The following is a 13,050-nucleotide window of genomic DNA, read 5'->3' on the forward strand; positions in this document are numbered from 1 at the left end:
AAAATTTTCCTTGATTGCATGTGGGAGTACATCTGGGAGTTTAGGGGAAACGAGTGTCAGGGAAACAATCCGGCTAATGTGGGAGTCGTGGGACTTTTGTGCCCCAAGGTTTTTTGATTAAATTCATTATGAATGAGCTAACACCAATTACTGTCCTTTTGAAAGGAGGGGCCCACTTGAGTTTTACCTTTTTGAGTTCTTTAACGATGGTGAATAACTGGCTCAGAAGGATTTCTCCTTCTGCATCCAGGTCTCTGAAACACCTCTGGTTAATGGTAGGTGCCACGGTTATCAGTACAAGACTGTCCCCATTTGGCTTGAGTACAAAATCCTAGGTTTTTACTATAGTCTTGTTGTTGGTGGGATACCTTGCATATTTGATGAACATGTTATATACCCTTACTGTGAACACTGATTGGTCAGAGCCTTTCCTAGCAGCATAGATCATGTATTGCCGAATGTTGTCCGGGGGGACTTCCGCTAACTGAGATTGGAGAACTAGTCCAAGTGAGGCCCAAACTGTTGCTTAATCTCATGTTCTTCGAGCTGTCTGTGACATAGTACCAACAGAATGCACAAGGCTGAATCGGTTGATAACCTTTATTTTCACAAGATACAGTTTGGCTGCAGTGAATGCCTTTAGGGCCTTAAGCTTTTTAACCTACAATTCAAGAGGGACAAAGGTTTTTAAGTGTCAGGATTGATAACTCTGGATTTTTACTAAATGGGAATGATTTCCGGTCCTCTGTATAGCTAAAGAACACAATCTATTACCACAACAGTCAGGATGGACAATTAAGAAAAAGATCAAAAGCCTTGTCTAAAAGACCACCTGTCCTTGTCTAATGTCTTAATCGAACATCCAGTCAAAGGGATTTGGTGCCCAGAATCATTCTTGTCTGTCATGTAATGCCCAGCACAATTTATCTACTTCAACTAGCAGTGGTGTTTTTCCTTTTCCCTTTGCTCAGGGTTTTCAGTTGTGCAGGATATATTCACCCTCCAGCCATAGGTCTCCTGCCTTGGCTGCTTGACGATAACCTTAAGCATGCACCTACTAGCAAGTTCCCCATCCTCTTTTTCCTTTTGGGCATTAGGCTAATGTTCTATGAGTAGGTTTTTCATCCACCCATCTTAGGTTTTCCAACTGGATCCAAGGCTGTGCAGCACTCATCAGGGGCCGATTTCTCCTTCTTGCTCTCTGTTCTTGTTTATACTAGTGTATGCGATACAGTCCTACGCAGTCTTGCATCTTTCTCTGGTCCTTGTTGTCCCTCCTCTATTCCTCTAGCTTCTGGGATGGAAGCCAGGACTGTGACACACTCTGCTTCAAACTGGTCCCTTTTATATAGTGCTTCCGATTACCCATGTTACCCAACAAGTCTCCTGATTGGTTCCTCCCTAGCTGCTTTCACTATTATTTCCTGATTGGCAGTTTTCTGGATCCACAGGATTTACCCCCTCTGTCTCTTGTTGCACCTTAAGATTCCCTTGTGCCGTTCACTTCTCTTCTCTCCTCGATTTGTGAAGCTATTACCGCATCCCATCTTGGTGGCGACCAGGGGTTTAAAACCCTGGCCCGCCAATGTGAAATCAGACGACATTTTCTGATTGTCACCACTTCATACAGTGAGCCCAGCTGCAGGAACTGTCTGTGTAAGACATTTTCATGAGGCTGAGTACTGATCACTGTGCTACTTGTGCGAGTTCTGAAGTGCTTCTGCTTGCCTGTCCACCTTTGGTGCCACTCCAGTAATGCCTCACTGTGCTAGTTTGTATGAATAAACTGAACTTGCGCTAAGCACTCGACAAAGTGTTTCCATTGTTGCCTCTCTATTGATAGCAGATCGGATGGAGGGGGAGGTGTGATTTCAGGTGCGTGGCATGCTGAGGACTGGTTCTGTCTAATACTATGGGGAACCCTTATCACCACCTCCTCCTCCCAACCTTTCACTGGGAGCTATCAAGAGTCTGTTCTAGTCTCCTAGTTAAATAAAGACAACTGAATGAGGAAGTGGAGCCATACTATGGACTTGGTCTCATTATGTTCAGTGTTCTGAAGCCAGTGTGGCCCACTTACACACTAAGTGGACCTCCTTAGCTTGGTGGTTCCAAAAGCATATAGCCTGCATACTGATTGTTCAATTGGGAAGACTAATAAGTAAACTGCACCTGCAGATATTTTACACATAAATGACTCTCCCATGACAAACTCTGGTAATCGGCACAATTTCAAATGCCCTCAGTATGTGTTCTAGATGTGTAGGGGCAGTCTGTCATGCGGAATGCACATCATCTGCATTAGATTAGTGATCTGCCTGGATTTTAAGACGGCAGAGCATTTTTCACTTTTTAATGGCACTTACTGCAGAAGGGCATAAACCTTCTTTTTGCAGTGAAAAAGCATCACCACCGCATATTTAAAAAACTGCACACTTAATAGGCCAGAGCATGCTTTGGGAGCAGGGTGCCCTCAATAGTATTTCCAGGATATGGAGGTTGTGGTACGCTCTCCCTTACCTGTAATTGCAAGCTTGTTTACAAGGTAGAGTGCAGCCACCCTTGGGGACGTATGCTTGCCCCATTATAGACCAGCCCTTTAAGGTTCCTAGATCTGTTTTTAGTTCTGTACACAATCCTGCATTAAGCTTTGGAGGATGTCCTCTTGTTGAAGAGTGGAGGGTTAACTCTTCACTTCCTTAACTGCCAAGCTCCATCAAGCCTCTATGCCCTCGCAGGCATGCTTGCGTGGACTAGCAGACTTGCATGTATCATGAAAGCTCTTCCATGTTGTTGCACTGAAGTATCAGGGTTTGCGATCTAGGTTTATTCTTAGAAAAGTTATTTGGTTGCGAATAAGAAGCCTCAGGGGCCTTGGGCCAAAATACCTTCAACTCTCTCTTCCAAAGTATCTATCTTCCTTCTCGAGGTCTCCGTTCATCCGCCTCCAACTCCCTCAGGGTCAGCCACTTCTCCAAGCAACGAGTTGGGGGTAGATCTCTCTCCGCAGCAGGGGCCTCCCTCTGGAACAGCCTTCCTGCCTCCCTGAAACTTCAGGAGAACCATCTCCGGTTCCGGAAGCACCTCAAAACCTTCCTATTTGCCTCCGCCTTCTCTCCCCCTCTCCCCTGCTAAAATTACTAAAACTGCACTGAATCTGCTACTGGGCCACCCACCGAACTCGGTCCTTGGCCCAGCCACTCTCCCCTGCACTGCCTCCCTGGCAACCCCTGCACTGTGGGACTGTCTCTGTATCCCTACAGCCCCCCTTCCCAGCACTTGTCTGCACTTACCTTGCACTTGCCACCAGCTGGCCCTTATTATTTATTTTTTGCTATTCTATTAACCATATACTGCACTTCCCCTCTCCCTTTCCCCCTTGCACTTTTTCCCCTCCCCTCTACCCTTGCACTTGCGCGATCTGAATGACACCTGGCCTAGTAGGACCGTTGTCTGTCTCCCCTTGTCCCCCCGACCCCCTGCCTCGTCGCGCCTTGAAACACTTGTGTATAGGCGCGTTATAAATGCCATATCATATATTGGGAATACTTCCTTGGACATTATTTTTGGTACAGCGTCCTTTCATCGATGGACTTTTTTTTTCAATAGGTTTTATTACGAAAGCTGTCAACCAAACAACTCATCGAAAAAAATATAGGGGGGTGGGAAAGTGCATATAAGGTGTGGGGGGGTTGTAAATGGAGAAAAACAATAGGGAATGAGGGGTATGGGGGGAACCCCCCCCAAAATCAAAAAAATAAAATTCAATTGAAAAATATTCATTAAACACATCGAACAAAAATCTGTAGATGAAATGAAATCTTATTTTTAAAATTCATTTTAAAATGATTAACATTTTACTTAGTTGTGAAATACTTTTTTGTGCATATCCTAGTACAATTTGCAAAATATGCCATGTATAGACCAATATACTCTGCTAACCAAACTGAATATACTCCTAACTGGGAGGGAAGCAGTAAGAGTGGCTGACGTTTAAGGTTAAAATACAGACGGAGATCTTGACCCAATCTCAATCAATTAATGTTCTCTCTGATTGTACTCCTTCTAGCACTGTAAAGTGTCAAGGCCTTGTTCCTTATAGCTAACTGTTTTGCTCTAAGTGAGCTAATTTTAATCCATGTTATACCAAATGTTCAGAAGGAAATAAAATATTGCATGGCAGTTGCACAAAAAATACTTGGGACTGAGGTTGAGTGTTTCCGGGAGAAGCCAAGTCTGTCTTCAATGCCTGTTGTTCTGGAGCCCGCCTCCCTCCCTCCCTCCCTCCGTGGTGAAGTGAGTTTGAGTGTTGTGTGTTCTGGGACTGGTGCTGGGGGCGAGGCTCTGCCCTAGACCCAAATCACAGCGAGGCAATTTATGTGGACCGGCATGCGGTAAGCATAAGGTTCATAAGAAACCACTACCGCACATGTCAGCCAATTTAAGCCATTGACAAGTCCTAGGTTGCAAGCCCACTGTGCTTAGCTGCCTGATGGCTTGGACAAGAGACAATCACGGAAATCTATCGGGCATGGCCTTATTGCCATCTCTGTCCCGTTTCCTGGGTGTTCTCCCTCCGTGGGAGTACATATGCAAGCTGCACAATCTCACTGCTAGTCCCTTGGGCAACCTGTGACAGGAGAATGCTTTCCCTTTACGAGCATAATCCAAATGCGCTATATGCGATCAATGAGACTGGAACTGAAAAAACGATCATCTGTACGCATAAAGGGGGGGGGGGAAGACTCTGGCGGCCCCTTAAGCAAGTGGTGCGTTCCTCGCCAAATGCGAAAAAGTTTACTCATGGAAAGCCAGAACTCCTACTAGATGAACTGTGTGTACCCAATTTGCATAGGGACTCTACCTAACTGATTGATTGCAGAGATCCCTTCCAAACTGGCATTTTCAGGGTGAAGTACTTCCTTTGATTGCATAAGGTTTTGAGGCTTCGTGGTGGCTTTTTTTCCCATTTCTCTTTTTCTCCCCAAGGAGCCACTAATTCAGTCATCAGTTTCTACTAACGTCCTAAGAGAATAGGTTGGTTTAAAGACTCTTAAACACTGCACAGTACGGTATTTCCGTGACCCTGCTAGTACGGAAAATTCTTATTTTTGCCCTATTCTATCTCTTTTTCTCTTTTTCTTTTTATTCGGTTTCATACCATGCTCTTTTAAAAAAGAAAAAAAAGAAAAAAGGCTCTTTTTGCATGCTTTTAATGTGCTGCACTATTCTCTCTAGCAATTAGCATTAATATTTGTGCCACAAATACTTGTACATTTTAGAATACTATTGGATAACATTTTATTATACTATAGGCTTTGAGTATAACTTTGACTAGCTGCACTTTGGCCATATTATACCAGGTTATTTTGCACGTGTAGCACCTTATTTCACTGCACTGTCTGCGCTGCACCCCCTTGTGATGCATTTTAAATATATTGCACTTTAAAAACAAGGCATATTTTGCACAAGTCATTGTTACTCTGCACTGTATCGGAGCCCTTCTTGTATACTTTTTGCACATCCTTTAATGTATTTGTGTATTTGATTTTAGCGTATAACTCACTCAGCGTGATTTATACGGGTTGCATTGAGTGTTTTACAATTGCTTTTTGCACAGTCGATACTATAGCACCCAATCTATCCCAAAAAACATACAAGCACAAGTGTTGTGATATTGATTGCCTTGGCTAGATAATGCCTAGAATTATGGGAAAAAGAAAGGCGAACCTGAGCGAAACCAGTGCGAAAACGGTGAAAACGAATATAGTGAACCAATCCAAGGGATCACAAACAGTTATTCATAACTACCTTAAAGACATGTCGGGGAAACGAAACAAAGATTCTCCACGTGGAAAGACAACTAAGGGGAACAGGGCTAAGCTTGCCAGATGGAACAGAAGTAGTAACAAATAGGGCTGCTGATTGACCTCCAGAGCACAGCGGAGAACCCAGTGAGTGTTCCTGGAGCATCAAAAGGTAGATCAACCGCAAGTTAGACCACTTGTTCGGACCTGTTACAACCAAATGTTCACCAGGTAACCTTAAAAGACAAACTAAACCAGAGTAACGTATATAACCTGGTTAGGGAAGGAGAAATTCTAATTAAGTCTGCCAAGGCACTTGTGTCAGATGTGGGTAAAGCATGCAACAAGGGATCCATTGACACCCTTGATTGTAGTGCAACATCTGACCAAGAGATTAGTCTGCTTGCTGTAGGAGCGCTGGTGGACCAATTTAAAGAATGTGCCAGCAAAATACTAAAACATTCCTTGCAACCTATATGGGACTTAAAACAACCCTGTTTATCTTTCTAAGTGTGATGGATGACATGACCAGGCAAACCAAAAATGAAGTCGGAGGATTGAAAATGAGTATGGGGCTCACATCACAACCGGTGAACAATGAAGCAAGGAACAGGGGGGATTTGTGGGCCAAATGGCAAAGACACTATAAGGGAAACCAAAATGTCCCAAAAACTGGCCAACAGAAAATAATACCAATATTATGCCCAAGACCAATTGTAAGTCAAATTAACGAAAGGGTGTACCACCTGAACGATGTGGTTGAGAATCGACCACTGAAACTCAGAGATAAAACAAATACAAATAAAAGTGTAGAAGGAGTGGCATCGAAAACAATGGGGGACGGTAAATTGATCTTGGACCTTCGGCCAGCTGCAGCCCCACCTGTGGGCATAATTGTCAGCGTTAACCCCTTACCTGAGGAAACATAGGAAACCACAACAGGTCTGATTAACAAGGTTGCTCAATGGATAAATGCACGTGTACGGGGAAAATAAATAAACCCGGGTTCTATATCGATGGCAAGAAGGCTGGGGTGGGTTGGAGGCACGAAAAAACATATTAAGGGAGACTGTATAATCTCCATCAACTCCCCGCAGGTGGCATTTTATATACTGAGCTCCAACCTTAGATTTGCCTCTGGGGGTTCTACATACAGGGTGGTCCCATTGGTACACTTTTACCATGATACGACTAGGGAGTCTATAGGAGTGGGACAATGACCATCCTTTTGGGAACCCTGTGATCAGGATGTATGAGGGCCAAACTAAAGCAAACTGGACCCCCTGCTCCCCAAAACAAAACGGTAGTTCCTAACAAAAGGGCTACACTAAATAGATCTGATCCCTTATTGAGGAGCTGGATTGACCACGAATCAATCCGACCCAGTTGGGGGAGAATTATGTCCACAATGAAACTCTGAGAGGAGACTTGGCAGTAGAAGTAACCCAGGACTGCCAAGAAGAAAGCGCAAACTTAATCGCACAAGGGGAAACCGTGACAATGTTATCTTGGAATATAGCAGCCTCTAGGGGAAAATTGGGTGACAAATCCACAAAAGAGAAATTTAATGGATCAACGGTTGTTTTTTTTTACAGGAGATGTGGGAAACAGAAGATGGTATTAGATGGTTATGTTGTTTCCCAAGTAATGGCAAATAAGCAGACAAGAGGAAGACACTACGGAGGTATGGCCATCCTGGTAAAGGGCTCGCTAGCATGTGAAATTAAGGAAATAAAAACAGGTGAAAAGGATTTGGTACAAATCCTTAAACTTCGCCCAGCAGAAGGCCCCCCAGTTTACTGTATACATATCTACAACAGTCCATCGGCAAAAGATGGCATGTGCCCAATTGCAGCCCTTAAAGAGGCTGTTGAAGGGTTGCATAAACAATTGAGGGACTAAAATGCATTGATCATGTGTGGGGGTTATTTACATTTGAAAATGGGAAATGGCCCGCCTGAAGGACTGTATGACGCAAAGGAAGACTAAGCCCTGGGTGTCCCTCTGCCAGAAGTGTTGGACGCAAGGATGCGTTGTGCGGGACTTCCATTATGGCAATAGATGATGGAGGTGGGATTGAGAACAAATGACCGCTTCAAGGGGGATATCCCGGGTGCTTACCCCTTTTAGAAATGCCAGTGGAAAATCATCCATAGACCACCTCATGGTCTCAGTTAACACCTGGGGACTGATGAAGGATTTCTGTGTTGGGGGTGACCTCTATAGTGATCATTATGGACTGGAGATAACCCAGAACTGGTTAGGCCCTGGGGGGAGAGGTAACCATTTCGATCACCTTAGTGAAACAGTTTGTGAAGGAACGACCACCAAAAGGTTGAGGTGGAATGAAGCAACAAAAGTCTCACTGGGGGGAAAAATAGTTTTAATGACTGTGTCCCTATTTGATACTCTGCTGAATGTAAATACCAACCCAGTGCTCATAGTGCAATCATTCATGTGCCTGACAGGGAATATTGAGGTGGGATGCATGGGAGATTGTGTGGACGAAAGAAAAGGGGACCTCAAGGTGGGCTATCACGATAAAGACTGTAGAAAGGCCAAGGTGAAATTAATGAACCTACTCAAAAATACCCAGTTCTCTAAAATACAGATTGTGTGGGTAAGGGCAGGATACAAAAAACAGATCAAAAGGCGTAAAAAACTAGAATTAGATAATCAAGCATAGGATAGATTGAAAATGGCAAGTAAAAATATTGATTCCCGAGAATTTTGGAGGGAAGTAAATGGTCAACCCATTTACAATGGGAACAAAACAGGCATAGCATGTGGAATCCAAGACCAGCAATGGGTAGACCGTTTCAGCAATGTCTACAAAGTAGAGGATAGGACATTATGCGAGACATCAGCCTCAAGGGACAAGCACAGTAGTGTGGGAAGAGAAACAAGTCAAACCTTTTTTTCCATTGATGACGTGTTAAAAGCAATTCAGACTGTCAAATGAAGGCGTGCCCCGGGCATTGTTGGTATACTAACTGAATGTTATCATATTTAACAATTTTGTTCAATGGAATCATAAGCACGATACTGGTACCCCATGAATGGCAAAGAGCAATACTTGTACCAGTATACAAAAAGGGCTGTAGGAGTATCCACAATCATATTGGCCTATATTCCTTCTGAATAAAGGTTTTAAGATGCTCTGGAAATGTTTGCTTTCCAAACTAGAAGAGTGGGTTATAGTAGAGGACATCCTATCACCATTCCAGCTGGGCTTTAGACCCAAACTGGGAAAAATAGAACAATGTCTGAATCTATATCTATTAGCTGCCCACTCACTACACATAAAAAAGGAACCCATGTACCTGGCATTCATGGACCTGAACATCGCCTTTGACAAAGTAAACCTGGACAAACTGTGGGAGGAGCTAAAGTCCTAGGACTGTCCGGTAGCGATACTGGACGCCTTGGAAGCCCTCCACAAGGCAAACGAGGTGTGTATCCGTTCAGGCAGCGAGAGCCATTGTACTCCCTGGTTCCCAATCAAATCTGGTGTTGGACAGGGGTGCATCCTGTCACCCCTGTTATTCGCATTGTATATTAATAAATTGCTGGAATTCCTACTACACTGTATTACTGACGTACCACGAATAGGCAACACGCCATTGCCTGTACTAATTTATGCAGATGATACTGTCCTTATTGCACGGACCCCGAGAGCATTACTGACCCTGGTAAATAGATATGAGACCTTTAGGAGTAGCCTGGACCTTAACGTAAACACTACTAAATCTGCTGTAATGGCGTACCTTTGGAAGAAGAGAACATGTACATTCCCAAATGTATGGTGATACCTAGGGTGTCTCATTTTGATAATCTCGGGGTCCGTTTTAATGAACGGTTCAACAGGCCGGCCCACATACAAAAACAGGCCCCCGTAATGAGACAGCTGAAAGGTGGTATCCATAGATTCAAGAAAAATCACAAGCAGCAGCCACTCAGTATTGTGGGAAACGTTTACAATGCCTGCATCATAGGGACTATTAAATATGGTGCTGCAATTTGGGGGTATGGAGATGCTAGTTTGCTACGTTCATGTCTCGGGAGGATAGCTCAGGGGCAACATGCTCGCCTTGGGAGCAAGACGACACGGAGCAACACAGGTTCGATCCCCTGGTCCGCGCTTAGAAATCTCTGGATATTAAGCACGTTATAAATCAACTATCATACCCATCATACTTACAAAAAGAAGAAAACAGGTTTGTAAAATCCCTATTGGGTTTACCAATATCGCCACCAAATTTTGCTGTTCACAAAGAAATTTACTGGGCCTTCTTGGAGGACCAATTGGTGTTGGAGCCTTGCAGACTCTGGCTATGCATATGGTCTAATCCAAAAGGGGGGGAGGGCTAATGCAGAACTTGTTGAAGCACCTAATGTGTAAGAAGTTTGCCAACACTATTGGCTTGCTATAAAACCTAAATCATATGTTGGGGAAAGTGGGCACTAGTGACCTTCTTATTGAATCCGCACAGCTAGTAGAAACAAGTAGATTTTACCTCCTGATGGGGGCCTAACTAAGTGGGTATATGATATGATAGGAGAGAGAGAGAGAGAGACTGAAGTAATAATGAAACTGTCAAATAGAGAATTAATGAGATTATCATCAAACAACGCAAAAGAATACCTCATCTGGACGAACTCGAAATATCAAGGAGCTCCAATCACAAGCACATGTTTTTGGATGCTTGGATTTAGGCGACCTCCGTAATCTGAGATCGGGCCGTGAATTCCAAAGCAAAATGCCCCAAGTGTGATGCCGGATTAGAGGATCTAGCTCACTTTTTTAATTTTGTTGTCCACCCTATAGCGGGCAAAGGAAAAAATACCTATTACCATTGTTCATAGGCAGATGTTTTTCGCAGTCTAAGCCAGCTCTGTACTATCTGCTGAATGTACTCACGGCCGCTATAGCCTGGACTTTGTCGTTATATTTAAGAACCACCTGGCGTATACAAGAAAGGGGCCGAAAAGCAAGGATATGCATCTAGAAATAACGATTGAAACAGCTAAATTGATTTAAACTATTCACGTATAAAAAAGAAGGAAAAAAAGGACATTTATATTACTGGCTTTATGTTTTAATTCTTTGTTTCCTAACTTTTTTTTTTAAGATTGGTTGTAGTTAAAGCACATACGTTTTTGCACCACAATATTCATAATGCGTGAGATATTCTTTATCATTGTAATAATCCGTCTAGATTGGTTATGAAAGGAAACCAATAATGAAATTTAATTGTGTTTTATTGATGTATATGTTGAATGTGTTGTATCATTTATGGATTCTTGCTAATCCGAAATAAAGAATTTGCTTACTTACCTACTTGCGCAGGTACCTTACTGTCAAAATCGAAATCAACAAGAGCACCCATCCCTTAAATGATCATATAGGAACAAGTACATTTTTCAAAAAGCAGAAAAACATGGCTGCTATCAAATGTTTTTTGCTTTGATGGATTGCAACCTTTTCATAGTTCAAAGTGCAAGTTCTAATCGAGCAGAACATTGATTTTCCACGCGGCATATTCCATTAACCCTAAGCCCCAGCTAATTATCCACTTCTGAAACGTTCTTAACCCCGGTGCGAAAGCTTAATATCTGCTAAACTGCAGGCTTTGAATTCAGAGACAAACTAAGTTAGAGTACATGCAGTCACCAGAATTAACACCTGAAGGAGAATAGACTATTTGTTCAATTTGCAACAGATGAAGGCAGTTTGAAACTGGCATTCTGTACAGAAACGTTTTTAAAAAATGTTTTGGCTCCAGTCCGGAACCGCTTTGTACGAGGACCCTTCCCATAGAAAATACTATGAAGGTGATTACTTTGTGTGCATAGCTTGCTGTTTGGGGAACACAATAATTAGTGGGCCTACCACCTGAGGTTGCTGATGGCATTGTAGGGCAGCCCCAATCTGCCTCAAGACTTCAGAGGGTGAGTGGTTTGTGTACAGAACACTGAATTGGATGCATAACTACTCAGGCAGCCATATTAGACATGGAAGATTGGTGATGGAGTCGGTGGCGTGGGGTAGTTGCCTCTATGGGACAATTTATCACACCCCGGGTAGGTTCATAACAATCTTCCTTCTGAAAAAAACGTGACTTGGCTGGACCCTGTGAAAGGAGCCTGGTGAATACATTTTCGGAATTTTAGCTATTGTAAATGAGTAATTATGATGATTTCACAGGGTAACTTAATTTCTGCATGCTTGGCTGCAGGTACATTTCATACTAGATGAGTGCATTTTGGTGATGGTATTAGAAATGCAAATTTTATTTCAGAAATGGCATTCACTTATACCTTTCTTAATTGTCACTATTTTCAATTTAATGGATGTGCCTTGGTTTGCAGTAATTCCATTGGCTGATTACTATATCATCGCTGGAGTGATTTATCAAGCGCCGGACTTGGGATCTGTCATAAACTCAAGAGTGGTAAGAGATATGTATGCTTCAGTTAAATGACTTCTGTCATTAAAGATTACATTTTGACACCACACTCCAAGCTTTAAAACTAAAATATCAGTCCCATCATGGCCTATGCAGGAAATCTTGCATAAGCGCTGATGGGCTGCAAGGGGCATTAGTATGAAAGTGATATTGTGGCCGCACCCAGACTGTCTCCTATTGCATGTGAGTGTCTTTTAGTGTTTGCATCTGCCCCACCCCCCACAAACTGTCTTTGATGGTAAGAGCTTCTTGGAGCACTAGATATCAAATTGCTTTCTGACCCCTTTTAAAACCCTCCTCGTAGTCCCTCACCTCCACAGCAGTTCAGATGCCTAAGACCGACTTTCCCTGCACCAATTGTGATAAATCCTGCAGAGTCCTCACAAAGACTCCTCCCAGGTGGCCAGGGGAAGGAAGCCACTACGTGATCCTAACCCTAGGCGTGGTGTTAGCCGGGAGGATCACCTAGGAGAAGGGCCCCAAGGAAACAGGACTCCTCCTTTCGGTGAGACGCTGTATTTGACTTCTTCAGAAGAGATTTCAGTGATGCCACAATATGTAATGAATTGTCAATGTGAGATTTCTTGTTCCAAAGCTATTCATTGTGGGGGTTCCAAAAACTATCCTAATCAAGCATTTGTTAAGCGTAGTAAAGTTCCTCATCATAAAGCTACTCACATTTATAATGGTAAGAACTATTGTAGCCAACAAGTGAATGTTAAATGTAGCCATCAGAATGTTACCATCTTGAGTTCTGATAAAGCTAACTCTCC

General features: G+C 43.1%; 1 protein-coding gene across 4 annotated transcripts in view; it reads left to right on the forward strand.

Moving 5' to 3' along the window:
• Nucleotides 1-13,050, forward strand: part of MED6 (mediator complex subunit 6) — a 292,739-nt gene that overhangs the window by 147,194 nt on the left and 132,495 nt on the right. For all 4 annotated transcript variants that reach the window (XM_069638863.1, XM_069638862.1, XM_069638865.1 and 1 more), the window contains exon 4: nucleotides 12,180-12,262. In XM_069638863.1, coding sequence (XP_069494964.1) covers nucleotides 12,180-12,262 — 83 coding nt within the window. The remainder of the gene's footprint in view (nucleotides 1-12,179; nucleotides 12,263-13,050) is intronic.

Source organism: Ambystoma mexicanum, chromosome 14 (assembly GCF_040938575.1).
Source record: "Ambystoma mexicanum isolate Mex_15411 chromosome 14, UKY_AmexF1_1, whole genome shotgun sequence".
In the NCBI taxonomy this organism is placed as follows: domain Eukaryota; kingdom Metazoa; phylum Chordata; class Amphibia; order Caudata; family Ambystomatidae; genus Ambystoma; species Ambystoma mexicanum.